We start from the raw sequence: 27,344 nt of genomic DNA on the forward strand, positions 1-27,344 counted from the left end.
AAAAGAAATATTAAACAATAAATATTTTATTTACAATATAAGACAATGGTTTCGTGTTAACATTATGCCAATGATATTTGTTAAATATAAATTATAATTTAAGTCCACGCATATGCATAAATTTTACATACTTCTCCTTGTTTTATAACGAGAAGGGTAAAACACTTGTAATACCGTTAAAACCTATTTATATGGTATTCTTATTGCATGTTAACACCATTATCTATACTTTAATTATTTCAAACATACAACGGTATTACATATATTTCTTATCAACGGGGTGTGATATTGCGCGCGTGCTTTTTTGTGATGTATGCATGTACCAATGTGTACGTACTCTATGTTACGTATGTATACGTGCTATGTACGTATGTACGTATGTACGCACACACATACACACAGAGAGCATAAAAAGCAATTTATTATATGAAACACAATTACTAATATACAAAGCTGCATATAGTAAACCCATTAAATATCATTATGTTTGTCAGTTTTCTCATTTTGAGCAGATTTAGAAAAGAAACAATGAAATTATAAATGCCGAGTTACAATGATTACCGCGCACACATCGCAATTTTTTAAATATATAAAATTTAATGTCAATCTCTTGAAATCTCGTGTTTTTTGATCTTCTATATGAAGTTACCTACAATTATTGTAACTAAAAGTTTTCATTTAATGTATCATTGTACTTTACTTGGCAGTAAATACGACTATCATTAAACTTCTTCTTTGATGATTATATCACAAGGTTTAAAACCTTTTGGTGACTAGCAGGTGATAAGATCGAAACGGTAGACTATGTAAAATTATATTTTCTCGAATATAGCTCAGATATGACACCACGGCATCAACTTATATCAACGATCACTTATTCATACTCGAATTTTACTGAAAGTTACTACAAATTTATGCAACACGTTTGTAAATCTTATCATCGTCCTCCTTTCCTTACTATATGTACATTGCTAAGAAAAAGAAAAAAAATTATATGTAAACGTTTGATGGTATATATCAAGTGATAATTAAATGAAGATAACTATTACCGTGTTCAATCGTTCATATGTCTTAATGCTTGGATTTTTCCAATAGCAAGAAAAGCTGGATCCTCTAACATAGCTCTCAGTACTGCTAAAAAGTCAGCTGCATCATCCTCAGCAATGGCACGTCTATCATATGATAATGTTGTCATCATCTTGGTGATAGCTTCCAAAGAATCACCTAAAAGAACATATAACGTTATCATTATCGTTACGTGTCGTTAACTTAATTTTCTTTTTTGTCCTTTTATAAAGTTACTCAGTTCCGGGCGTCCTGTTCCAACAGCAAGGATTGCAGTTTGCGGAGGATTTATAATGGCGGAAAATTCTTTAATACCAAACATTCCCAAATTGGATATTCTAGAAAGAGCAAATTTCCAAATAAATTTAGGATATCCTTTATATTAGGATATCTTTCGTTATAAATTCATCTTTTCTTTATTCTTACGTAAAGGATCCTCCTTGAAATTCATGTGGCTTTAAAGTTCCAGCTTTTGCCTTTCCAGCTAATTCTTTGATGATCGTAGAAATGTTTACTAAACTTTTAGACGGCGCATCAAATACGATCGGCGTAATAAGACCCGTAGGAGACGCAACTGCTATAGAAATATCTACGTTTGGAGAACGCACAATCTAAAAGCACATTGTGCATTTTTATAAATGTTTATTATTATCTTCAACTGTGCAGGATTGTTGAGTGTACGCTTACTTTATCGTTCGTATATAAGGTGTTGATTCCGGGACATTCGACAAGCGCATGAGCTACAGCTTTCGTGATAAAGTCATTGACCGATACATTTATACCATCCTGCTTTAATTGATTTCGGATCTCGAGCAGTTTGTTAATCTTGATGTCAATGGTCGAGTAAGAGTGAGGTATATTCGACTGTAAAGAGTAAAAAACTTATTTTTTAGCACATGAAAGATTGATTTGATGCAAAAAAACAAGATGTATATAAAATATGCTCGAGCGAAAAATACTTTAGACTCTCCAAGACGTTTCGCGATAACACTTCGAATATTCGATACGGGTATATCTTCGTAAGCTGATGGACGACCCGGTACCGTAGGAGGTGACTTTTTAACTTCTTCGACCTTTGGTGGGGCAGCTACGAGGTATAAATAAAAAGTAGAAATGGTAAATACATTTCGCTTCCTTAAAGAAGGATGACAAGTGCAGTTTAAAAAAATATTCACCAGCTTTAAGTTGAACCTTTTTTATATTATTTGCTTGTATGTATGTTAGCACGTCACTTTTAAGAATTCGATTAGGACGACCAGTGCCCTTGATAGAATTAGGATCTAAACCATATTCCTCTAGCAACAGCTTGACTGCTAATCCGTATACCCTATATACAAATAATGAACATACGTACGTGTATAGATACGTATCAAACCAAAGTAATATGTATTTTCTACACTTGAAAATATATTAAATCATAATACACACTGTCCCTTTTCGTCGGGCTTTGCAACTGCAGGGGCAACGCTTGGAGTAACCTTAAGCACTTGTGGAATGACAGCTTGTTTCCAATCCATTCCCTTCTCGACTGTAACAGCAATTAATTGACCCACGTCCACTTGACTACCTTCGGGTGCCTATTATAAAAAATTAAGTACGTAAACGGAGAAAAGACGTTACGCTATAAATAAGAACAGCACTTTCTTTTCTAGGTTTACTTACCAAAATCTTTGCGAGTACAACCTCATCTTCCATTTCAAAAGTCATTACCGCTTTGTCAGTTTGTATCTCGGCTATCGCATCTCCCGGTTGTATTTCATCGCCTTCCTTCTTTAACCACTTTACAATTGTACCTGTTGACATGGTTGGAGAAAGCGCAGGCATGGGAACATTTTGCCTGAAAGAGAAATACTTTGCAATACGTTTTGTGGCTCTTCAAAAATCGTACCTTTCCTCTTTTCTTCTTTCACGAATATACCTTCATTACATCTATTTGAAATTATATTTTATCTTGGTTTTTACTTACTGTCCTGGTGGGGGTGGCGCAGTCGGTTGACTTAACGATGGAGCAGGAGCGGAAGGTGTCGGAGCGGTGGGTTTGGCAGGAGCCGCAGGAGCCGCAGGAGCATCAGGCATTTCTACAGATTTCCAATCCTCGCCTTCTTCTACGGTAAGAGCGATCAATGTTCCTATTTTAATATCTTTGGTTCCTTCGGGCACCTGATGACAAAGAATGTATGAAAAAAAATTTCTTTAAAAGATCTACGTAGAATATAGATATCGAAAGATAAATCAAGTGTTCTTACAAGAATTTTTGCAAGGATTAATTCGTCTTCTACCTCCATAGCCATCACCGCTTTATCGGTTTGAATATCGGCAATTGCATCTCCAGGACTAATTTTGTCACCTTCCTTCTTCAACCATTTAACGATTGTGCCAGTTTCCATGGTTGGCGATAACGACGGCATCAATAATTCCTTGCCCTTTGCTACAAGTATAAGAACAGTTAAATTAAATAATTAAAAATAAACTTTTAAATATATTCTTGACAGTTCTGATTGGATTGCATAATCATAACTATGTAATGGTAATATCACTCTTGGGGGTATAAAAATGTATTTAGCCAAATTTTTAAAGAAAAACATGTGCATCTAACAGACTCGAATTCTCGTCCAACGCGCACAATGTTTTCCTTGATAAGAATTAATTTACTAAAAATTTGCTTGATAATCTTAACCTCGTGGTAATACTTCATATAAATACGATATTTCTCTATAAATTGCATACCATCCAATATCCAGTTTGTATGGAAACACAATCGTTGATACTTTAAGGGTACTAAAATTCGCGATTTCACTCGATTATTATATTTAAATGCAAATAGTCCAAGTCTCGATCTCGCCATCATGTGCGCCATTTTTGTTATCAGGCAGTGGCGAGTCGAAGTAACTTGAAGTGAGCGAGATCAGAATTTATTCTCTATAATATGATATGACGCGTTTAACCTCTAGCTTGTTCTCTTCGAGGTCATGTACATTATGCAATTTAAATTTGATCAAGAACCTTTATTCTAATCCATGAGTGTCCAACCATTTTGTTTGTCTCGTCCACATTGAGCGAAGAGGAATTCTCTTGGAATAGAAAAATGAAATGTTTGTAGTAAGTAAATGTATACGAGTAATGAAATTTTTTCATTCCTTATTTATTTATTTATTTTTTGTTCTTTTTTTTTCTCTTTAATCGCACTCTATCTTCGCGAGAACATATTCGGCATGATTTCGTATATTCTATGAAACGTCGTCCGTCGTAGTTCCGTACGTCGCTTCGATCGTGCCAGTCGCGCAACTGCGACGTCGGTGCCTTTTATCCACGAAAGAATTATGTTTTTGGGCGATCGTCGCGCAAAAGAAGCTACCGCGAGAAAAGCTCAAGACGTTCGTATAGGGCATGACACTTGTTTTCTTGAGCCGCGGTTCGAACGTTCCCGTTCTAATCGTTTAAATGGACTTTTCGTAACGTACGATCGTGTCATTGTCAGTACCATAGTTATAAGCGCTAACGAATTGTTCCATAAAATGTATCAATGCTATTTCTACGAGGAGATAGGAATACGCGTAAAAAATTTATTATTCGATAGGTATTTCTTTCTTTCCCCCCTTCTCCCACCCCCTTTATACAAAAGAGTTTAATTTCTTATGTTCATACTAAAATATCATCGATTTATTTATTGACTTCTGCACTCTTCGCGGTCGGCGTTTTGAGGCCAGACACAAACATGCATGCTAGTGTGGAAGACCAAACCATGTTGACATTGGAGCCTTTGCGGACTTCCGAAGACACATCGATAGTACTGGAAAAAGATATAAAGTATACGATAGATAGGAAAAATAGTACTAGGAACTATAGTAATTTTGGAAGTAATCAATGAATGTAATGAAGGATCTAGGCAAGAGTAGTGGACGCGAAGAAAAAGAGGAAAGTGGGCGGTAGTGGGCAGTCGAAATAGAGATAGAGTCAGATAGGAAGATCGTCTGCATTTCTTTCTTCCCCCCCCCCCCCCCCCCCTTTAAAAATTCATAACGTTCGCATTCAGTGCGAAAAAGGATTTTGGACGTCATTAATTCATCTTTTTTAATGACGCTAACGTTTGAATCATTGCAAAAAATAAACTATACGTACCATAGCGCAATTCTTCGAGGGAATGTATTCTTCGCCTTTGCAAACAACGTTATCATCGACCGGTGGTTTAGAAGAGGAGCCTGGATTTACTGGCACAGTTGGGCGAGTCGTTTCCTCAGTGTCCCTCGTGGATATAGATCCTACCGTGGAAGATGTCGTACTTGGTGGTCTTGCCCAATCAGGCTAAGCGCAAAATAAAACACGATATCATTACATCTAATTTTCTACGTTTTTAAATCCATATTCGCTTACGGTAGGCGTAGAGTGATGTTCTTTCTTAGGGACTTTGTATCCCTTCATGCCATCGTAAATTACTTTCATGAGAGGATTCTTTTCTCCGCAGAGACCGGCGAAGTCGTCCATATCTATTGCCCAAACCATAGCACCGGCATACCTTTTTTCCCTAATAAAGTCCATCTTTATCTTAATACTGTCAGCATCCTCATAACCAACCCACTGTGTTTCTACGCAAAGAAAAAGTTTGTAATCGTCCGTCTTGCACGAAACTTGCTTGTCTCTTCACGGATTTGTATCTTTCTTGCAAAAGTATATTTACCCTTGTAAGCATAAGGTACCTTCCCAATGGAGTCGTATTTCTTTGTCCATCCTGATTTAGGATTATTCACTTCCGTACAGATCTAAACAATACGGAAGTCGCGATACGTTCGCGATACGATAAAAATGTCTTATTATGCGGGTCTCTTATACGAAAGAAACAAAGGTTGTTGGAATATTGATACGTAAATGCGTTGCTTATGTAATATTGTGAAAAATTACCTCGTAGTATGCCAAAAATCCCTTAGCCTGTGTATACGGGCCAGGATCACCACCACCCGCTTCCTTGTTTATGTAGGTTCCTGGATTGTAATTTGTGTTACCACGCGCAAGCGTGAACGTACGACCGTACAAAGGCACACCGACGACCAATTTTTTGGCTGGACACCCTTTGTCTTCCCAAAGCAGAAGCCCATCGTGCTGTATACATATAAAGGGTGGTGACCGCGATAGAACAATCGTCTTTCTTTCATGCGCCCTACGTATGAAAAATCGTCGTACATACGAAACGTATCAACGCGGTATACCTACCACATTGAGTTTTTCATAAGCGTAACTGTCGTGGGGTCTCTTGTAAAGAGGACTATGGACATCGGCAAATCCAGCCCAATTTCCACGAAGATCATAAGACATAATGTGAATCGCGTCGAGGTTCCTGAGTACGAGGATAACGATGTAGATGGATTTATTGGCGAGGGAACTAAAGCGAGGCAGAATCACTCACTGGCAGAATTCTGGAACGTGATAACCTTCGTCGAGACGGAACTTGGCCATAGGTACGGCCATTGTGATCTCCCAGCCTTTTCCTTCTTTATCGAAAGCACGTTTAAGTTCTTCAACGAAGTAGAAGAAATTGTCCTTATCGGAGAATTTGCCACCTCTGTCCGTGGCACTAGGGTACTCCCAGTCGAGATCGAAACCGTCGAACTCGTATTTGTACATGAATTCTGCAATAGGAACGAATAATTTCAAAAGAAGATCATAAAGGGAACTATACGGTGTAGTAACGTTCGTACAGCATGCCAAATTTCTCGAAGCTCTTGCCCGAGCTAGAAAGCATGATCACGAATTAAAAGAGAATCGATTAATTTAAGAAGGAACTTGCCAACGACGCTCTTGATGAAAGTATCTCTGCGTTGTTTCACCGTAACGAGGTTGCTATACTTCTTGCCACCTTCGCCCCAACCGCCAACCGCGACTTCAGTTTTCAGATGAGGATACTTCTGTCTGAGTTGGGTGAAATTCTTAAAGCCGCCCTTCCGAACGTCGAGTTCCTCGTCCAAGACGAGTACCTCCCAGGTGACATTGCTCACACCGATGAAGGAATAGATCACGTGTGTACATAATTCCCCTGGGATATCGCCGATGCCGTAACTTCCAACGCCAGGTCGATATATCGCCCAGTTGCTGAAGTAACAAACAACTCTGGCGTCCCTATCTGATTCAAAGAAATATCAAGATTTGTATAGATTGATACATATCGAACGGGAGATCTCGATTTCTTCGATATTAAGCATTACATTTTAATCTTATCTAGAATGCGACATATAAAAATGAATACTTACCCGCCGATGCGTAGACCAAACAGACTAAGAAAATGGAAAGGGAAAATAAGAGTTTCATCGTCGAGAACGTCATTTTCGAAGCTAGACAAAAAAAAATTAATGATCGATGAGTCAACGGGTGAAATAATTGAATTAATTACTTGTGGTGAGATTTCGTTAATGTTCCATTTGCTCGCTATTCACTCGTGACGATATGATAGATCAAGTGTATTGAGATTTATTGCCAGTACTCGATTACAAATACGAAGGTTTATGGAAATTTTAATAAAGAGTGAATTATGAGTGAGCACTACACGATCGAATCTTATACCTTGTCGAGAATCTAGATTGGAATGCATTTAAAAGGAAGCAAGGAAACACTTATGCGCACTCAATCTCGACGACCGATTCAAATATGCTTCGAGCCGACGACAGGAACGGCAAACGTCTTTCTCGAACGATGATCGAGGCGCCTCTCTGGATCTCGCGAACGGTGGATCTTCCTCGACTATGTGCGATTGGTCGGTTTAATTTTGGAAAAAAAGATCCAGCGGGGGCAAGTTATCTTTGCTTTATCCGAGTGCCACGGCAAGCGGCGGGAACGATCTAAAATGACCGACCGGTTTACCCGGTAGGGACACACGCACACACGCGTGTGCATACGTATGTACACGTGTATAACACAGAAGAATCGTGAAGATCGGTGACGATCGACGAGTCTTTCACACTCAGGATTCTAGCATTTACCGTAACGTCTGATCTCCGAGGAGGAATGCGAGAGGAAACTAACATAACTAACGAGGAATCTTAACTCAATTCGAGGTTAACGTACTACGGCATCGAACGACAATTCCGATCGTTCTTTAATCTTCGCTCGATTCAAACGGTAATAAATCTTTGTTTGATACGAAAAAGATGAATATCGGTTGTCGTAGATTGTTCGGTGTATGGCAAATCGTGAGTCATCGTCTTCGTAGACTTGCCCGTATTGTCTCTCTCTCTCTCTCCTCTCTTTTTCTTTCTGTTTTTTTTTTTTTTTTTTATACCTCTTCGATAGGACACGAAGACGAGTCCAGGCCAAATCAACGAGCAGGTAATCCTAAGAAAGGACTTCGAAAGGCGTTCCGAGGGGAAAAACGTAACCGAGGAAATCACCGTTCAATAACGAACGTCAAGGAGGTACTCGAATTTTTTTCGTTCCTTTTCCGACGATAAATTTCGTCGAAGAAACGATGACGTTAATACGTCTGCTCTCGAGACTGCGTCTCGAATTGTTTTACAATGTAAATATCCAAGTATATATACTCTTTACCAAAAGAGAACTCCTCTTTTGTAGAAAGAAAAAAAAGATCGTTTTGAGGAGACACCGATCGCGAACAAAGGGAACTCAAAAGGAAGATCAAAGACCGTCCTTGGCTCTGTTGTTCGCAGGGACAATAATAATCCGCGTGGTTGAGACGAACATCGCGGTGGCCGCGACGCAGCGACGTGATTACCGAAGAAGAAATGTCTTCTCTCTGTCTATCTTCTTTTTGTCGAGGCATACATTGATTTCCGTCTGTGCACTTTGTGCGAATTAAAATGCGCGATGCATCGTTTCGTTTGACTTCTGTTTGTGCTCGTTGTACGTAGAATACAAAAAGGACAAGACAATAGAAAAGCTGCTGGTAGACGGTCGGATCGTCGATAAACTTCAATGAAACGATTTCGTTTTCTTTTATCTAACCAAGTACGAAACTAAGTGCGGCGAATTTGCCAAGTGTCAAAAATTTGTCGCGGGGGCGCACCCTCTCCTGGCTCATCCGACCTTCGTTCGAACGGAAGACAGGAGAGAAAAGGAAGAAAGAAAATATGGGAGTGGAGCACGTCGGACGTCGCACCGGTAGAAATTCTCTTCTCCTTCTCTCTCTCCCTCTCCCAACAGCCCGCTCGACACCCCTACCCGCGACATCTCGTAAACCGATTCGTGGCCGAGATCCGATCCAAGATTTTGAAAAAATTTGCGCGACGATGCTTCGGACGATACCCTCGAATTTCGTACGATCTCTCATCGAATTTAAACGATTTTATTTATAACGAAGTGACGGACGTTCACTCACATACGTACGATTTATTCGTTAATGTTTCGTCCCAACGATGCGCCTACGAGTTAGTCTATCGATTTGCATACAATATCATGCAGCGTTCTTCGATGCATTTTTTGACTCGCTCGCTAGACCGGCTTCGAGCACATTGGCCTCGACATGAATATTTTCGGAGAGGAGAATGTTTTTCAATCGATCGTAAAACGAAGGAAGGAAGGAAGGGTAGAAGGGAAGAAAGAAAGAAGAGATACAGAAGAAGCAATACGAGAGGCGAAGGCCAGAATTCGTTCGATAGAGGAATAAAATTAAGACTCACCTTTGTGGTGACCGGATAGTCGAAGAAAAATCGTGCTCGATGCGGTGGTTAAGCTCATATATACCCAGGTGGGCCCTCATTAGAATTCAGGTGCACGGGCTCGCGTACGATTGGCTAGTTCGTCGACCCTCTGCCTCCCGTCAACAACGAGGAGACGCAACGACGGGAAGACCGAAAGGCACGCTTCTGAAGACTCATGCGAGATCGAATCCGTCCTTCGAACTTTTCACAATGTCTCTCCTTGGTGCTATTTTTCTTCCTCTTCCGTTTCGGATTTGTGCACGCGCGCGCGATGACATCTATGGAAATATTTTCAACATTTAATATACGCTCAAACTAAAAATCAAACGCTTTTTTCTCTTTTATTTACTTACAGCTTATTTAGCACACTACCGCACAATGGCATTTGGTACGTTATCGCACATGGTTCGTTCCAAACGAACTCAAGTCCTCTCAAATTTGCTAAATTGTCGAGAATCTTGGAAGGGACGCGTAAAGCGTTCGAGCTGTTTGAAATGATGCGAGGCATATGTTAAAAGTTGAAAAAAAACAACGATCGATCGTACGATTGATTTTTTACGAAGAAAGAACACTGGCCCGTCTCTTAAGCTGTCTTCTAATCGAGTGTTTAAACACCGACTCAAGATTCTACAATTTGTAAGCATGCCTTCTCGAGTTATTTCAGACATTTATCCACGTCTTTTTCTACCGGGGGGTGATATAAACTTTTAGTCGATAGAATACCAGTTTTCGGTGCAAACGACCGAAACGCGTATTCCTCGATTTCTAATTTTAATTTGCCGAGGTACGAAAAATAAGATCCTTTAGTTTTAATCTCAAAAGAGATGCGTTGAGGTAGATGTTAAGACGACTAATCGTCTTAACGTTCTCGATTATCATCGATCTTATTCAATAGCGGGCACGTATATGCGTTAGATTAGATAGTATTTTCTATTTTTTCGCTCGATCGAGTAACGTGCTTGATAGTCCTCGATGCCTTTGTTTTGTTATATCGCTATCGTTATCGCGAATGGAGCGAAAGATAAGATTATAGAGAAGATGATAAGTTGTTCATCGTATTAATTTTATTTCATCGATATAACAATAACAGTGATTTGTTTTTTTTTTTTTGCGGTCACGGTAATTAGATACACATGTTTCGCTTCTCGTATACCGCGTTTGACGCAATGACTATTTAACGAGTCCAACGATAAGGATCTCGGCTACCTTACGTGTAATACATACGTAACATAAGAAGTCGCGCACCCGTCGATTTAACATATGCATGTATCTGTTAAAGTGTCATTTAACCAGACGATAAAACTCGCGAATATCCGTCAACGTCGACGGAAGGTCAGCACATCGACGAAGGAACATCTTTTTGTTCTTTTTTCCAAATTTAGGGCCGTACTTTCCAAGGGGCCTTTCTTTTCTTATCTTTCTTATTTTTCCTACGCACTTGCGTATCTATTAATCATCTTATGTACAGTCGCGTAATAATAATACATTTCTGTTCGCACAGAAAAAGTGTATGCGTCTATATGTATTTATAGATAATGTATCTCTCTATGCGCGCGCACGCGCACGCACACGCACACACACACACACACACACAGTATTACAGTAACGCGCTTATAAAAAGAACCTTGGCAGAGGGAGGCTCGACATATGTTTTTTTTTATTATTCAAATGTCTTCGCCAATGATTTTTTGTTTCTGCGCTAACGCAATTACGATTCATCTGTAATTGACTATAGTGTCGTAGCACCCGCGCTTTAATCGCACTGACTTTTGGCACTCCGTTTTATCGGTTTCTTTTTCTTGGAATATTATTTTTAATTATACTAAGTGCTCTGTCGCAAACGAAAAAATCAATTCGATTTGTACGATCGATTCGAGGGTGGGGTAGATATGAACGAACGCAACGATGTTCGATTCGAAATGAAACATTTTCCTCATTGAAGAATCTCACGTGAAATTCAATATACGAGTATATATTTTTATGGCAACTACAAATGTCTCTTTCCGATTTATTCCCAAAGAGAAGAACGTTGTGCGATTATTGTACCTTAATATCTACGATTATTGCTAATTATCTAAGCTCGCCGAAAAGCTCGTTCGACGTACGCATCTTATTATTTTTCCCTTATTTATTTCATAGCTATTATTTCGCCGCGGTCCCATATCGATATTCTAAATTACATATTTCAATGGTGTTTCGTACATCGACACGATCATTTTCTATATTAATATAATTAAAGAAATAAATCAAAACATAGAAAAAAAAAGAAAAAGATAGAAAGCACATTTCATTCGATCGTCGCACGATCTCGCTCAGCCATTAGTTTTCTTTTCCCTTTTTATGTATTGTATTTTCTCATAATTTCCATCGTAACGATGTTCTTTCTTCGTTTCGCGCGTTTCATTGGCAGTAGTATAATGATTGTGCATCTGTTTCCTCTACATCTTCTTTTTCTTCTTCTTTCTTTCATTCACTTCCTCTTTTTTTTTCTCCTCTTCATTCACGAGCAAAAATTCTCCATTTGCTTTACCGTTGCGAGCATAAAGAAACGATATATCCAGATTTTTCACCCAGATGCGTTTAGGAGTAATAGTTTTCTCTTTGCTGATAGAGGGGCAACGGCGTGACGGGTGAGAGGTCTTCGTCGTCTATACTCGACTCAGTCTTCAATGGAAGCGTAGCCAGTGCCTTGACTGTCGACGACAAAAAGATCCGGTCAGTGATCGACGAACGATCATTTTTGGAAGATTCACGCTGTGAAAGCAACGAACGAACGACGTACAAAGCTGTTAAAACAAAATGATTAAAAATGAAAGAAAAAAAGGGAGAAGAAAGAAAAAAAAAAAAGAAAACAAATGAAAGAAAAATGAAGACGATGAAAGAGTTAGAGGGAAAAATATGAACAAACCTGAAAACCGATAAACGTGAAGGAGTGCGTGTCCTACGTGGGGAGAATCGAGAAAGCATGTCTGTCAGTGCGCCTGGTTACCTACACACAGCACAAACAATCCAAAAAACACTCGCTACGTATTAAAAACAAAAAACAAAAAAGAGTGAGAAAAAAATTATAGTAAAGTTAAATAAAGGAAAAGAAAAACAGATAATATCGAAATACTCTCTCTCTCTCTCTCTCTCTCTCTTTCTCTCTCTCTCAGTTATACCGAGTCGTATATCCGAGAGTAAGGATAAGGCCATGCGAGTTCGTATCTAAAGACGATGCTTTGATAATTATTCATGAGAAATGAACGTATGAAAAGAAACGTGCTAATCGACTGTGACCGGGAAAAAAGTTTCGCATTCGTATATCGAATAATTCGATACAAAAAAAAAAAAAAAAGAAAGAAAAAAAGGAAAAAAAGAAAAAAAAAGACCGATTATTGGTCATGCTAATCACACAGCTGGTTCGGAGAAAAAGAAGAAAAACAGAAAAAAAAGAAAAATAAAGGAAGGATGATTGTGAGACCATGCAAAAACATCTCCAAATAAGATCGTTCAAATTCTTTACGAATCGAAGAGATCGCCGACGTACCGGCCACCATTTTACTTTTCTCCATCACTTGCTTCGCAAGAATTTGATTGAGTTGAAGAATGTGTTCTCTCTGTCGTTTCTCCTCGACTACTTTTCTTTTCAACGTGTCCGACTTATCGAGGTCGATGTCGTCGTCTGAAGGTATAAACAGGAAAAGTTAATAGAGCGTAGAGGAATAAATGGTATTCGTCGATAAGAATCGAGTGGAATAATAGAAATATATGTACATCTTACCAGTTCCATCGGGTGCAGTGACAGTCGTTTCAGAAAGCATCTTCCTTATGGCCTCCGCTTTCTTCAAACGATGCTCTTGTTCTTCCGCCGTTAATTCTGGCGTCTGAACGATATGCAAATGAAAGGTTGCAATATTATGATATTATAATTCATTTATACTCGCACATAATCAATCGTACAAGTTCACACGAGTTCAAATATCTTGGCAGTTACCTGTTCAGGAATATAACGTTCAGGAATGACGATCTTATTCGGAGTACCCAACAGTTGATCGATCGTACTCTCATTATATTTCAGCTCTTTGTGACTCAAAGTCGATCTTACGACGTCCGGAGCATTGATCCTAGGTCTGAGAGCTTGTTCCATGTCCAAGTCGTCTCTTGCTCTACCCATGCCCTGGCACACCCGAAAATAAGATTATTCAGTTTCGCGAGTTAACGCGACTTGATAAACAAACGAAAGATAGAAGAAGAGCGAAGATAAGCGTGAGACCGAAAGCTAGCGGAATTGGATGGAGCGATGAAGCCTAGTAAGGAGACGAAAGAATGAAATAAGAAATAAAATAAACGTCAGGTACCATCCTGGAGAAGCTGTCCTCGAGATCTAGAACGGGTTTGCTACTAGAAACGGTGTAGTGTCTTCTCTTTTCTTTAGGAACCTGTCTTCTTCTGGGTCCGTCGACTTTTCTCTCAGTCATCTCTTTAATGATCTGCTTTGCAGCCTCGCTCTTGAACACTGGCGACAATTGTGGGGAATCCGAGGCGCTATTCGCATTAACGATCGACCCAAATGTCGGTCTGTCTGGAGGTACGCCACCGAGATTGTTAAGAGAGACCGGTTCTGGGCTCAATGCTATTGAGTTTTTCGCGAATGACGTAGAATTCTCGTATTGTCCGTACTGCGGATGCGGCGAGTAGTATCGTTGTTGTTGTTGTTGTTGTTGATTGAATCCCCTCGATGTCGATTGTCCAGAATGATAATTCTGATGGCTTGGACTGTAAGGTGGACTCGTGGAGTAGTTTGACGAGCTAATTGGCATCTGCGAACTCGACGTAGGGCTATCGATGTACGGTGACAATGTGCTATCGGAGCTTCCGTCGTGATTTTCAAACTGCAGTGATCATATCAGAAACAGAACGAACGTAAGGTAAAAGAACCAAAATGGATTTACGCCATGACATCGGGACGTGGGATAGGCGCGAAAGAAGAAGAAAACAGAAAAAAACGAAAAAAAAAGAAAACGAAACGAAACGTATACGACTAAGACGTATTGATTGGATAGTTGGACGCGTCCATTGAATCTGAACAAGGATTCGAGGAAAGAACGTATCCAAGTAATTTGAGTTTACCTTAACTTTGTGTCTTCGCATCATGATCGTTCTAAGAGCATGCATGCTGTCGCTGCGAGGTGGTGGAGCAACAGGAACATGATGAACACTCGGCTGATGTCGCTGACCACCAAATCCTCGTGGAAGAGACATGCTTCTTTGGAATTGTACGTCGTCGAGCTCGGTCAGGTGTACGGTACTTTGAGCGTGAACGATCGGTGCTTCTTCAACGACTTTACCCAACTGGGCTTTCTGAAATCACGCGGAATATGCGAATAGCAGGAATCGAGGAATCGTCGATTAATTGGAAGAACAAATATTTGTGTAAAGTCTCGATCATTTATGCCGCGCCTTACTTCGAATTTCTGTGTACCAGCAACGTCATCGTCGGACAACCTTTTCGCCCCGCCTGGCGCCTGAAGTCCGTTCGTTAATGGAATTCCAATATTACCAGTTCTATCTCCTCGATCTCTCTGACGTCTCTCGGATTCCCGTTTAACGATCCTGACGGTCTTTATTTCTTGCTTCTCTCGATTGTGCAACAAGCCTAATGATTCGAAACTCATTATTTTCTCTTAAAGATTTTTAAACATCTTTCATTGAAAGATGTCCGTCGGTATAGATATTGAACGAGCATCGACGTACCTGCAAATTTGTTATCTTCATTTTGCTTGTAATTGTCGTTCGTTAAAGAAGTTTCTTCGTTAAAAGGATGAATCGGCGGTGGTGGAATGTATTCCGGCAAAACGTTCGGTCCACCGTTTGTTTGGTTCACGCCGTTCTCGTTGCTTCTGCTCGTATCTACGAGCGTGCGTAAAACGATGATTCAATTGCATTCTCGTTATATATCATGGGCGATACTCAATATCATCCTATCGATCGAATTTTTCTATTTCATTTATTCATTTATTTATTTTTTCTTTACCTTGAATTCTTGGCTCGGTATTGACGTACAACGGGGAAACATTAATCTGCATCAAACTGCCCTTCCCCTGCATTTGATCCTTCAACAATTGTTGCTTCAATTGATGCTGCTGTATTTGTTCCCGTAACTGGGGTGACAAGGTCGAGATATGGTTATGCGAGCTTTGTAGAGATGGTTGTTCGACGTGTTGCCGATTTGGCGAAGGTGACTTCTTGTGTTGCGTTGGTGACGCGTATCGACGATAAGGGCTCTCCAAGCTTTGTTTTCCATGTGCCGAGGATAATAGCGACGGGCTCACCGGTGAGCCAAGGCCATGATCGAGAGTAATCCCGGAATCTAAATCGGTTTCCAACCAAGAGTTTTGAGTGCGTTTCTTTGAATGATGAACAGGCGGAGCTGTAATTATATAATTACGTAGACGGTTAATACGTCCAATGCGACAGAGCGCGGAGACTTTCTCTGAAAATGTTAGAAAAAGTTGAAGAAGAATATTATACCAGGAGATGATTGTGGCCGAATTTGTTGTACCAAACTATGAGACTTTTCGGTTAGCTGCTGAACCTGAACACTGAGCTCTTTTCTTTGCCTTTGAAGATCACCGACCAATTGTTGAACTCTTCTCAATTCCGTTTCCAAAGGAGCCGTTGTACCCGATGGGTCTCTAGTCATATTACCAGCGTATCTTCTAGAGGCTTGCAATTTTTGCCTTAGGACTACCAAATCTTGCTCCAATCTGGCATTTTCCGCTACAGTCTCTTCCAGTTTCTGAAAAAGGAATGAAAAATGTGTTTGTCTTCTGCAAGTATGACAGGTAAGAAGGAAATAAAAGAAACAAAAAGGAACGAAAAGAGAGAAAGCAAGAAAGGAAGGAAGGAAGGAAGGGTGGGAGGGAGGGAGGGAGGGAGGGAGGCAGAGAGAAAAGGAAAAAGAAGTAACGAAGCATCTAGATGTAACAACGATGAAAACGACGATGAGAAGGACAATGTCGAAATTAAAGAAGATACGATTCAACGAAACTCAAACGTATTGGCTTTGTAAATATTCCATTTACCTGACCTGAGAATACCGGCTTTACCTGGAAACAACGAATCCAACGTTTAATCGTTTCAACAAACTCGTCCCTGTTCTATGTACGCGCGTCACAATGCGATTCTCAAACAAACGAATCATTCGATATGATAATTCGATCACGATCGCACCATCGAAAAGCCCAAATTTGATCATCGAAGCTCTCCCAATCGGTCACACGAGGAATGACATTTTCCAATCACGGACGTTTTTCCGAATATTTTACCTTGGAATTGTGTGCCAACAGTACTCTGACTCTGCTCAATTCGCGTTCCAATAAAAGTTGTTGCTTTCTGTAGCGTTCTGCTTCAATCAAGTTGCTTCTGCTGCCTTGCAATTTGTCTCGCAAGCCTCCGAGAGCTTTTTCTAGAATCTCCTACGTGAGAGAGGTCACAACATTTATAACAGTCGGCAGTAGGTATATACGCGCACGCACAGATTGGCAGATAGAACTGTCATTGATCTCTCACGGGGTATACGTGATAGTAGAATTAATGGAAAATAAATCTGATTGGAATTAACCTTAAAGGAAATGCATACAAAGTAGACCAATTATCAACGCAAAGGGATAAAGTACGTTTCATGTTTTTTGATATTTCTTTAAGAATTGATGCATGGTTAACGAGTCGAATAGGGTATAAATAAATAAATCGTATTACGAACCTTGTCCTGCTGAAGGCTATGAAGGGTACCTGACTCTTCTTGGAGTAATCGGTCCAGTTTGTACAACTGCTGCACCTTGGCCTACGACACGAAGGTAATATCGAGTGTGAGCCTTGAAGCCTGACCGATCATTGAGGTTGCATATCGCGTTTCAACGAGAAGATATAAGTTGGACGAGAAATAAAAAAAAGACAACTCGCACACATTGAATAGTCATACTCTGTTCTCTCTTAGCCACATCACTTCATCTATCTCATTAAATTCAAACTAAAACTCGAATAAAAATATTTTATGGTTCGCCTCGATGTTCGTTTGATTAATCGGACGAATCGATCATCTCTATCGATTATTTTAAATTAACAATTTAGGTGAGATCTTCTGTAGCATTTCCGAATGCTCTCTAACGAAAGAAAAGTCTTGGTATTATTCGTTTCGTCGATCAGACGTGAACTTTTGCTGATTACCTGCAATTGTCCATGATCCGGACTGAGTCTATTCCAATCTCTGCGTTCTTCAGCCAGCAAACGTTGCTCTTGTACTCTTTGATTAAATTCCAAACGATCGCGATGATTTTTCGTGTTCTCTTGGAATAAATCGTTACGAGAAGCGGTTATGCTGCTACTTCCATTGGCAGTATTACGATTGTATAAAGAGCCGAGCTTGACCATGTTGTCGACGAGATTTATCAGAGGCTTCCCTTTCTCGTACTGATCATCAACAAAAAAAGGCTTTATTAGCTCGTCTAGATTCGTGAAAGATTTCAACGTCAACTTCGAAATTTGACGTTTTAAAAAATGTTTCTCTTTCGTTCTTTCCCACACTTTATCTTATTTTACCTGTTTTTCAAGATCCATTAGGTGTCTCTTTAACTCTTCGAGTTTTTGAAGATTCTCCAAACGCCTTGGTGTGTCCAAATCTGTCAATCTTGCCTATGCCAAAGAAGAGAAAAACTTGTTAATTCGCGAATAAATAAAGTCCCGTTCGTAAGTCAATTTAAAAATAGGTTTAGAAAATGGATTCGAACACGTCCGTGTCTCTTATTGAGAAACATTTGATCGTGGAATACAACGTTGTCCCTATCAAAGTTGGAAACCTATGCGCCTCGGCGACGGTCAAGAGTCTACTGTCGTTCTGACGCTTCCAAGGCCGACATTGAAATACGATATTCCTTACAACACAACAAGTAAGCACGTCATTTTTCGCAGGAAGATGGGAGGCTATGAAACAAGACGAGCAAACAGCAAAGAAACTGTTGCTTGCGCCAATATCGAACGATCGTTCAAACTTCACTCGCGTGCTTTTTATGCAACAGGCAGATATATCAAAATGGAAAATACAACAAGTTGGAACGATTCTCTAACGAATCAAACGTGTTTAAGCACAATCATCAAAAATGCTGAAAGCTATTTCATGAAAGACCTCAGCAAATGAACTTTAAAACTCGGTCTTGATCGATCGGGGATGAAAATGGATCTTATCGGACCTGAGCCTCAATTTCCATGTTACAATTGTCCATGGCCTTGAGAAGGGTCGCGTTCTGCCTACGTAGTTGAATAAGCAACAGAACCAGTTCTTCGTGCGTCCTTCCGAGGAGTTCACCAGCAGAGACCCGAACAAGATCATTCGTTCCAATCTGTGTGGGTGTTAGCGTTGGAGTTAACGTTGGAGTTGGAGTTGGTGTTGGCGTGATCGTCGGCGTCGGCGTCGACGCCGACGTCGACGTTGACGTTGGCGTCGCCGTCGCCGTTGCCGTTGCCGTCGCCGTCGCCGTCGCCGTCGCCGTCGCCGTTGCCGTCGGTGCTGTCGGTGAACCACTAGCTGTTATCCTTTGGTGGGCCAAATTAACGTTGCTCTGTTCGAGAGGACATGCAATTGTCTTTACTTTAACAATTCATCAATCGAAATCCCTATGCTCTGGCTAGTCAATTTTATTGGCACGGTTGGAGAGAAGATTCTTATTTTGTACGTTGGATTTATCGATTTCAAAAATTTCGTTAGAGCAGGAGAGAGTTTTAACGCTGTATGGCAATTGATGTGGGGTAAAGAGGATTCATTTGTTGAGATCTTTCATCGATCGATAGCAGGTAATTTTACTCGTTAAAGAAGACAAAGAATTTTAATGAGAATTATTTCTATGGTATCAAAGTGTAACGCCTAACGCATTAACTTTAATCGATGAACTTTAAGACATTACTGAGATACGAAAGTATGTATTCGTGGAAGGAAGAAATCGAAATGCATCGGCAAACTGGTCCTCCACCTTCCTTTCGATCGCGGTTATTCGACTTGGAGCGTCGCCTCGTTGCAGTGTCTCTCAACCGATCGCGAAATTCCTAAAGGAAGCATTCCAAACGATAAATCGAAAATTTGAATCACAGAAAATCTGTCGGAGTAGAAAACTCAAACGATATCCCATTTGATACTTTGCTATTTCATTCCAGCGAAGGCAATCAATTAATAGGAATCGATCGATCTACTGGTGCTGACGTAAGGTCGATCAGTATTTATCGAAAAGTTACTTTATGCATAACCAAAATTTAGTTGGAACAACATTGAACATAATCAAACGATTAGACACAAAGCACACAAGTCTATTCATCAAATGCACACACTTTTCTCGTTCACAAGCTATTTATACGTTTGCATGGGCTACTCACGATCGGACGAATCAAGTTTGGTGAATAGATGGGCCCAATAACACAAACTCTCGGGAAATAACTCTAGCGTGCGCTCGCACGAGAGACTGCGCTTCGTGGATAACGCTCTGACGAGTTGAAAGGTTGGAAGCCTTTGGAAGGAAGACTGGCGTCGTGCCCGTTCTGATCGGTTACTCGGCTCGACTCGCCTCGACTCTCTTCACCGACTTTACCGCGGTACAATGTACTACGTAAACGGAATCTTTATCCCTCCGCCAGACGCCACTATTACCCCCACCATCTCTCTCTCCCCCCCTCTCTCTCTCGGAGAAAGTTTCGATATACTCGGAATTATACAAATTCGTAAGAAAATTGATAGGGAGTTTGAGCAAGGGCTAACGAGAAACTCGTCGGGCTCGTAGCCGCACGATAACGTTCGTATTTAGAAAGGGACAGGACACGGCAAGAGCATCCTCTAATCCAGCCATTGTACGATTCGCGTTCTTGCTTCGAGGGACCGTGGCCAACGTTCTTTTCTACTTTTTGCAGATCACATCGACCTCGCGCTTGTCATGGCCGCAGTCGACTTTCTTCTACGTCGAAAAACTGAAAGATCCGACCGATCCCACCGGCCTGAAAATTCTATTTTTCTTACTTCTCTCTAATCGTATATCATTTTTTGTCAAGCATAACTATCGACATATTTTCTTCGCGTTTATCGATCAATTGTTTACTTTAATTATTACATATAAACTTGCACCGATCGATTCTTATCGATAAATCCTGCCTTGCTTTCTTCCGTTTATTGCAATGACGTTCTTAGATCCCTTTTTCGAGAAGTCGATTAAAAATTTAAAAAAAGAAAAATCCAATGCTGCAAGATCATGTCTCGCGCGTAAACGTATCTTCTTTGTTTCGATGAACTTTCTCTCTTTGGTTCATCGAATTATTTGGATCCTTGTGAACGCGCCTTAACGCGTTCGTTTGCACGGTTCCCCTGCACGGTGCCCTTGCTGACCAATCCTAAGCGTATGCAGGACCGAAGGATCTTGGCCCTTGATTCTCTTAATCTCCTTCTCGTCTTTCTCTCTTTCGTTTTGTTTATAGCGAGTGAGCTATATATATATATATATATATATATATATATATATATATACACAGAGAGAGAGAGAGAGAGGGGACAAGGAGAAATTTTTCTTGTTCCATTCTCTTTCCGTGTCCTTCTTTTTGACCCTTTTTACTCGAGCACCTTCTCTTCTTCCGTATGAATTCTATTTTCTAAAGGGAATTTTTTCTCCTAGACGCTCAGCAGCGATCTTACCCGACCACTCGGGCATATGCCGAGAACGAACGTGCGATTCGATTCTCCTTGTAATTCATTCATTCATTCATTCACTTTTTCTATTTCGTGCGTGCGAAATGTCTATGTCGGTGCATGCCAGTGTTTTTTCTTTTTTCTCTTTTGTTTCTTTCTTAATTTCAAACGATTCCATCAAAAAACAGCAATGAGGATGATTCGAAAGTGAACGCGTCGAGTATCTACGTATATGTGATTCAGTGAGTGTACTACGAATACATACACATTAATATTTTATTAAAACTCAAAGGTCGGATTTCTGTTTTTTCCAAACTTTATCGCGTCGGAGATCAACTCCCGCATTATTTATCGGGAAATTTTACCGGCTGACAGTTTCCTCGGGGACATTAACGTGTGATAAATTTTCAATTTGATGAGGACCCGTGGATATATACGATATTAATTTTGAATCGCACGCGCATGCACACGCACACGTACAGAAACGTACGCGTAGGTGATGGGTGCGCGTGCGTATCATACTACGACGCCGCTCGAGACAAGATTTTAATTAATCGAACTAATGGGATTTACATGCTCGGACGATAATGCAGGAGGCTACGCTCGATCGATGAAACGTAATGAGAGAGTGCCATAGGAGAGAAGGAATACAAGTGTGTGTGTGTGTGTGTGTGTGTGTGTGTGCACATGTCGACGATGAAGGCGTTTTCACGGTTATTCTGGAATCTTTCCATGCTCTGCTGCCATGCCAATAAAAATCGAACGTCTCCTCTAGGTTTGAACAAATTTTGACTGAGCGAGTTTACTCACCCTTTTGTGAAGTAGTTCCGTGCTCTCGCGTATCCGTTGATTCCCTCTGATGTTTACCCCACTACCACCGCCTCCACCTCGATCCACGTCCATACCAATCGGGCCGATGACTTTTCTTTCGACTGTAAAAGAACATTCTCGATTAACTTTATCAAATTAAATTTATTCTCAAGTAAATTTATCGAATATCCATTTGCTCTCTATACATTATTACATTAATATTATACTTTTTCTTATATTACCGGGCAGAAGAGAAAAAAAATTAGAGGATTTCTTCCATTTAATTCGATCATATCGCAAATAAAGATATATTTTCTTTCTTCTATCTGTCTCCGACCGGTGAAGTTTAATAGCTCGATCGTAAGCAGACTTTCTGTTCTGCTTGTTTGTCCAGCATTCTTTATTACAGAGGGATTTAATACCGAGTGGTACTCGTTAAACGAGAAAATAAATGAAACGCGACTTCGTGCCAGCGAAAATTGCTTGGCGATTTAGAAACGCCCAACGCTGTAACGAAGAGAAAATCGGTAATAGTTTTGATGGCACTCGTATGCAGTTGCAAGGACAGAAATGTAAAAGAAGATGTGACCGCAACACAGAAGATGAAAATGGCTTTCTCTTCGATTAAAGCGAATCCAATGTGTATTCTTATGGAAGATAGCCTCGATATCGGTCGACGGATGCAGCCAAGAGAACGAAAAAAAAAAGATAAGTAAAAGAAAAAAAAAAAAAAAACAAAAAAGTAAGAAGAAGAAAAAGAAAGAGAAATAGCACGAAGAAAATGGCGATCGGGGAAAGCTATCGATTTTCTTTTTTCAGAATCGATTCTTGCAAAACACTCGAAACGATCGAGTAGATATATGCCTTTCCTCCTGTCGAGTCAAAAAATGAAAAAGTAACTCGTGGAAGATATGTCGTACCAACTACATTTGTTCGAACTTACTCGGACTGTGAACTTGAATCTCGTTATCGCTCGAAATTCGATGATCGCTCAAATCCATTACTCTCAAATGTCCGCTGGACGAGTGCAGTCTCTGGGTCGGATGACCATTCGGTGATGACATTTTTAGATTTCTCATCTCATTGTTGCTGATTCTGCAAAGAGTTGAAAAAATTTCTTTTTCCTACGATCATTTACACGCAGCAGATTACATTTATTTCGTTTTTAATACTTTGCTTGGAATCGAGTTGATGGTAAGTATCCTTTCAAATTACAATCGAATTTATGAGATATGCTTCTAACTAATCGGAGCATGCTTCGTTAGATAGGAATTTCATTAAAATACCAATTCGCGGTCGGACGATTCGATCGGTGCACTCCTTCGATCTAAAACCATACCTATTTCTCTATCGATAACACGATCGTTCGTGATTCATAACGGCGATTATCGAGCCGCCAATTACCAATCGTTTGGCGAATGTCGAGCTTCGATGCCGATTAAATCATCACGACTAATCTCAATTTCCTCGTTCAGGCGAATGCGATAGTTCGCGTCGGAAAGCGTTTACATTCGGATCTACAATTTTTCGATACAAAACTATTTAGTTTTCGTTCCTTTCGTATAAAATTCATGCAACTTTGTTTCCTCTCTCGGCCCCTTCTTCTTTCTCAGACTTTTTTTTTATATTTTGAACCCAGACAACTTTTTTCTCTCTCTCTTTCTCTCTCTTTTTTTCCCCTCTGGAATCGCGACTGTCTTCGATGAGAAAGAATACGTACTGTGCTAGGCTAGTTCCGATATCCCCGTTACTGGAGGCCCGTAAAATTTTTGATTCTGCCTGCAGTCGTTGTTGTTGCTGCTGCACTTGTTGTTGTTCTTGCTGCTGCTGCTGCTGTTGCTGCTGTTGTTGTTGCTGATGCTGCTGCTCTTGCGGGCTCGATCGATGAATAGGGAGATGTTGCTGACGATGACCACCGGTGTTTCGCGGCAATGGTAAAGTCGATGACAACGTTGATTCCACAGCTGGTGGCTGAGTCAGAGTTCTTTCGGGCAAATGAGACGTGCTAACTGCTCTCGGCGGAAGTGGATCTCTTCCTATTACCGATCCAGATCCGGATGCTGCGAAGAACAAGGACGATTAAAAATCTCGAGATAGGGATCGCACGATATATTTTGAAACGATTGAAATAAATTTATGACTTCGATCTCTCTTTTAGTCAAGTATAAAGGAATATTTGAAACGTTCGATTTGTTTCTTTACCGCGAGAGAAATTAAGAGACTCGAGAGACCGTCCAGGTGAGAAAAGCGAGGAAAGCTCCCCGAGCAGTGGGTCGCCAACCGATCCGATTATATCGAATAAATCGAGCAACTACCGAACGTTTTTTAGACGGAGGTGGGTAGTTGGCCGGAAAAGCGTGGTCAGAACGAAATGGAAGGTAATCTGCGAAGAACGGACAAGCTCGTGTTCAAGGGAGGAGACGGGAAAGGACAATTTATCGCGTGCAATTAACTCTATACGTTCCGGAAAGCGGGTCATCGGTTACGTAAAGGATCTCTCTCGATCGTAGTCGTGCTTCTGGACCCAGGCGGGCGCGCGCGCGCGCGCGTGACACAGATAGGTTCACGATCGTGACTGCTCTTTTTGTTCTTTAACGAGGCTGCACGCACCACCTGTGCACGCGGACTCGACTCGCAATGCGGCAATCCCTCGATAATACCGAAAACCCGATGAAGCTAACGGGTTCGAAGTCCTTTTACTTCGACGCGCGTTCCACGGGAGTTTCATCGTTTCCAATGTCTCTCGCTCGCCTCCTCTCTCTTTTGTACCAGCCTTTCGTTTTCTGGGTTACTCGCGAACACGTCCTAACGCGTAAGACGTACTATTCCAAATACATGAAGGATCAAATCGGTGCGATGGTAATACCGATGCGATCCACTTATATACGATACTTCGACGCTTCTTTTCATTCTCTCGATCGAAACATCTTCCTTCGCTTTTTCTTTTTTTTATTTTATTCTTTTTCTTATTTTCAGAAACAACACGCACATCCATCCTGGAATAACAATAGGTCGAGCGGGGAGCGTGGGCTCGGGCGATATTCGAAAAAAGTCCTTCGTTTAATCGCTCATGGTATTTCGTATTCATAATCGAACGTATTACCGCACGTGTGTCGGTAAATATAGGCGTTCCACTTGGCACCGTTGCAGAAAAGATCAAGGTATCTGACAGAGACCGTTATGTCTCAGCGCAGTATTATGTATATAGGGTGTCGTTGCTTTCATTTATATTCAAACTATGCGATGTACGAACGACCACGTCGACGAACGAAGAAAGAACGTCTATCTACGATACGCGTGTAAGCACAGGACGTACGGGAGAAGAACATTGTCGGATGATCGTCGAGGGCAGACTTTTTTTAAGGGCCATTAACCCTTTACGGTACAATTCGACTCGTGACAGAAACGATTCTATGTCGTTTAATCGACAATGACCAAGGTCGAAGAACGAGATCGGCAGTCTACGAGAGGAGGAAAAGAAGAAACGAAACCAAAAGGGAGCAAACAGCTATCGCCGTTACACGAAACAATTCAAATTATTTACGAGTCTAAGAGCTTCCATGTTCTATACTCGCTCGACAATAACGAAATAATAAAGTTTTGTTTAATTATCCTTCGCTTCCGCGATTCAATTATTCTACCTACTTCATGTTAATGAAATGGCAGAATAACGCTAATTAATAATATGCATACACATGTATATATTGTTCGGGAGCACACGGTCTCGTCTACCGTGAAATTATAACGTTTTCCGTCAAATTAAACTCGATCTATCGAAGCGAGATTATATCGGTTCGCGATATCCGTTCGTATTTTATTTCGAGCGAGTAGACGTATTTTTACGTCACGTTTTATATTTGTACACACGTATTGTATTTCCTCTCGACAAATATTTTCCCCAATTTTGCTCGGCGTTCTTCGTTCCGTAAAAAAGAAATGCGCGCGCACGCACACACAGACACAGAGAGAGAGAGAGAGAGAAAGGACGGAACGTCGCAGGGCATATAGATAAATGGAAGAACAAAGTTTGGTAAAGGCGAACGAAAATAGATTGGTGATACAATACTATCGATACATCGGAGGTAAAACGGTAACGGAAACGTACATTCATGGTCATTTGTATCGTCCACGACCTGTTGCTGTGCCGCGGTGATCAGGGAGAATGTTGGTTTTCTCTTTTTGTTCTTCCCCTAACGGCAGCTTCGTTTCTCTTTCGTCGCTCTGCCTCTCTATCTTTGTATTGCTGGACTATCGAAACTAACGGGTGAAAGGAGAAAACGAGAGAGAGAGAGAGAGAGAGAGAGAGGGAGGGAGGGAGGGAGGGAGAAATGTATGCACGAGTAAAGTCAAAGCTATTATTAGCTACAAATCGAAGAATTCTCTTTCTTACGATAGAAGAATCATTATTTTAATAAAAAATTAACCCAATACACATCATTTTTTGAAACAATTTCTTGAGAAACATTCAAAGATTCTCACTTTTCTCTCGACGTTAGATAAAATTGCGCAGAAATATGCGGAGTGCGAGTAACAGGTGCGCCATTGCGATAAACGGGGTATCATAACTCCGTCAATGTACTCCTTCGAGGAAAAGTAGAAATTCTGCGTTCGCTGGCTAGACCATGAACCGACCGACCAATCGACCGAACCGATGAAAAATAACGGGAGAAAAGTTCCAATCCATTTTATACTTTTCGCGTTCGAGTTATATACTTTCGTCGGATATAAGAGGAACGAGAAAAAGATTCGTGTCGTTGTTATGAAAAAAGAAGAAAGTAAACTAATCAAAAAAGAAAGAAAATGAAAGAACGCGATTTCACATTTTCTCGGCAATTTCTGAGTCGCTTCGAGTGTCACCCGTTATATGAATACTTAAATGGTCGCTATTGCAATGGAGAGAGAGACCTACCACTTCATTTCACATTGGCATGATCTTTTAGCGTTGCATCGTCATTACCGACATTTTCTACTTGCATCTCTCTCTCTCTCTCTGACTCACTTTGCCAAGAGAGATGTGACTGTTTTCTGTAATCTTAGGACCGTGCTTACGACAGCGTGGTAATAATCGAGCTTAGACGACGGTGGAGCTGGGGAGGGGAGAGAGAGAGAGAGAAGAGAAGAGCGTCGATTGG

At 40.7% G+C, this 27,344-nt stretch overlaps 3 protein-coding genes and 1 long non-coding RNA gene across 23 annotated transcripts in view; 1 reads left to right on the forward strand and 3 right to left on the reverse strand.

Moving 5' to 3' along the window:
• Positions 1 to 8: 8 nt before the first annotated feature.
• On the reverse strand, positions 9 to 4,213 carry LOC127068867 (dihydrolipoyllysine-residue acetyltransferase component of pyruvate dehydrogenase complex, mitochondrial-like). 2 transcript variants are annotated; one of them, XM_051005214.1, is made up of 12 exons: positions 4,069 to 4,213; positions 3,312 to 3,493; positions 3,032 to 3,225; positions 2,728 to 2,902; positions 2,494 to 2,642; positions 2,241 to 2,392; positions 2,025 to 2,152; positions 1,753 to 1,929; positions 1,492 to 1,676; positions 1,303 to 1,403; positions 1,050 to 1,224; positions 9 to 971 (listed from the first exon to the last, which is right to left on the reverse strand). In XM_051005214.1, exons 2-11 carry the CDS (start codon positions 3,471 to 3,473, stop codon positions 1,055 to 1,057), a joined length of 1,593 nt encoding a protein of 530 aa, XP_050861171.1. In that variant the 5' UTR covers positions 3,474 to 3,493; positions 4,069 to 4,213; the 3' UTR covers positions 9 to 971; positions 1,050 to 1,054. The 2 variants fall into 2 exon arrangements, with proteins under 2 accessions (XP_050861171.1, XP_050861170.1); XM_051005213.1 differs by lacking the exon at positions 4,069 to 4,213 and adding an exon at positions 3,793 to 3,960.
• Positions 4,062 to 25,825, forward strand: LOC127068891 (uncharacterized). Its single transcript, XR_007783251.1, has 2 exons — positions 4,062 to 4,164; positions 25,189 to 25,825. It is a non-coding gene; the product is annotated as an uncharacterized LOC127068891 (long non-coding RNA).
• Positions 4,187 to 10,480, reverse strand: LOC127068868 (endochitinase). Of its 3 annotated transcripts, XM_051005215.1 has the most exons (11): positions 10,058 to 10,480; positions 9,684 to 9,982; positions 7,305 to 7,385; positions 6,845 to 7,177; positions 6,464 to 6,686; positions 6,271 to 6,394; positions 5,962 to 6,159; positions 5,741 to 5,822; positions 5,437 to 5,648; positions 5,185 to 5,367; positions 4,187 to 4,855 (listed from the first exon to the last, which is right to left on the reverse strand). In XM_051005215.1, the coding sequence occupies exons 2-11, from the start codon at positions 9,739 to 9,741 to the stop codon at positions 4,730 to 4,732; spliced, it is 1,620 nt and encodes a 539-aa protein (XP_050861172.1). In that variant the 5' UTR covers positions 9,742 to 9,982; positions 10,058 to 10,480; the 3' UTR covers positions 4,187 to 4,729. The 3 variants fall into 3 exon arrangements, with proteins under 3 accessions (XP_050861172.1, XP_050861173.1, XP_050861175.1); XM_051005216.1 differs by lacking the exons at positions 9,684 to 9,982; positions 10,058 to 10,480 and adding an exon at positions 7,615 to 7,883; XM_051005218.1 differs by lacking the exons at positions 9,684 to 9,982; positions 10,058 to 10,480 and adding an exon at positions 7,445 to 7,582.
• The window catches only part of LOC127068856 (uncharacterized), a 55,212-nt gene continuing 38,614 nt past the window's right edge, over positions 10,747 to 27,344 (reverse strand). For 8 of the 17 annotated variants that reach the window (XM_051005174.1, XM_051005172.1, XM_051005166.1 and 5 more), the window contains 19 exons: positions 23,933 to 24,272; positions 23,156 to 23,307; positions 22,213 to 22,334; positions 18,935 to 19,303; positions 18,288 to 18,380; positions 17,916 to 18,158; positions 17,452 to 17,532; positions 17,015 to 17,164; positions 16,772 to 16,795; positions 16,218 to 16,485; positions 15,721 to 16,116; positions 15,441 to 15,596; positions 15,152 to 15,342; positions 14,817 to 15,047; positions 14,045 to 14,578; positions 13,681 to 13,863; positions 13,468 to 13,570; positions 13,234 to 13,368; positions 10,747 to 12,490 (listed from right to left, as the gene is read on the reverse strand). In XM_051005174.1, the coding sequence (XP_050861131.1) occupies positions 12,285 to 12,490; positions 13,234 to 13,368; positions 13,468 to 13,570; positions 13,681 to 13,863; positions 14,045 to 14,578; positions 14,817 to 15,047; positions 15,152 to 15,342; positions 15,441 to 15,596; positions 15,721 to 16,116; positions 16,218 to 16,485; positions 16,772 to 16,795; positions 17,015 to 17,164; positions 17,452 to 17,532; positions 17,916 to 18,158; positions 18,288 to 18,380; positions 18,935 to 19,303; positions 22,213 to 22,334; positions 23,156 to 23,307; positions 23,933 to 24,272 (3,977 nt within the window). In that variant the 3' untranslated portion in view covers positions 10,747 to 12,284. Of the gene's footprint in view, positions 12,491 to 12,612; positions 12,694 to 13,233; positions 13,369 to 13,467; positions 13,571 to 13,680; positions 13,864 to 14,044; positions 14,579 to 14,816; positions 15,048 to 15,151; positions 15,343 to 15,440; positions 15,597 to 15,720; positions 16,117 to 16,217; positions 16,486 to 16,771; positions 16,796 to 17,014; positions 17,165 to 17,451; positions 17,533 to 17,915; positions 18,159 to 18,287; positions 18,381 to 18,934; positions 19,304 to 22,212; positions 22,335 to 23,155; positions 23,308 to 23,932; positions 24,273 to 27,344 lie in introns of all 17 variants that reach the window. The other 9 variants (XR_007783230.1, XR_007783232.1, XR_007783231.1 and 6 more) reach the window with 9 other exon arrangements.

This window comes from Vespula vulgaris, chromosome 14 (assembly GCF_905475345.1).
Source record: "Vespula vulgaris chromosome 14, iyVesVulg1.1, whole genome shotgun sequence".
Taxonomy (NCBI): domain Eukaryota; kingdom Metazoa; phylum Arthropoda; class Insecta; order Hymenoptera; family Vespidae; genus Vespula; species Vespula vulgaris.

Coding starts and splice junctions, on each gene's coding strand:
- LOC127068867 (XM_051005213.1), bottom strand. CDS start 3,922: ATGGCGCACATGATGGCGAGATCGAGACTTGGACTATTTGCATTTAAA. Junction 3,226..3,311: donor TAATCCTTGCAAAAATTCTT/GTAAGAACACTT, acceptor CTTTGTCATCAG/GTGCCCGAAGGAACCAAAGA. Junction 2,393..2,493: donor AAGCCCGACGAAAAGGGACA/GTGTGTATTATG, acceptor ATTTGTATATAG/GGTATACGGATTAGCAGTCA.
- LOC127068868 (XM_051005215.1), bottom strand. CDS start 9,741: ATGAGCTTAACCACCGCATCGAGCACGATTTTTCTTCGACTATCCGGT. Junction 7,178..7,304: donor TTTGGTCTACGCATCGGCGG/GTAAGTATTCAT, acceptor TCTTTGAATCAG/ATAGGGACGCCAGAGTTGTT. Junction 5,823..5,961: donor GATTTTTGGCATACTACGAG/GTAATTTTTCAC, acceptor CGTATTGTTTAG/ATCTGTACGGAAGTGAATAA.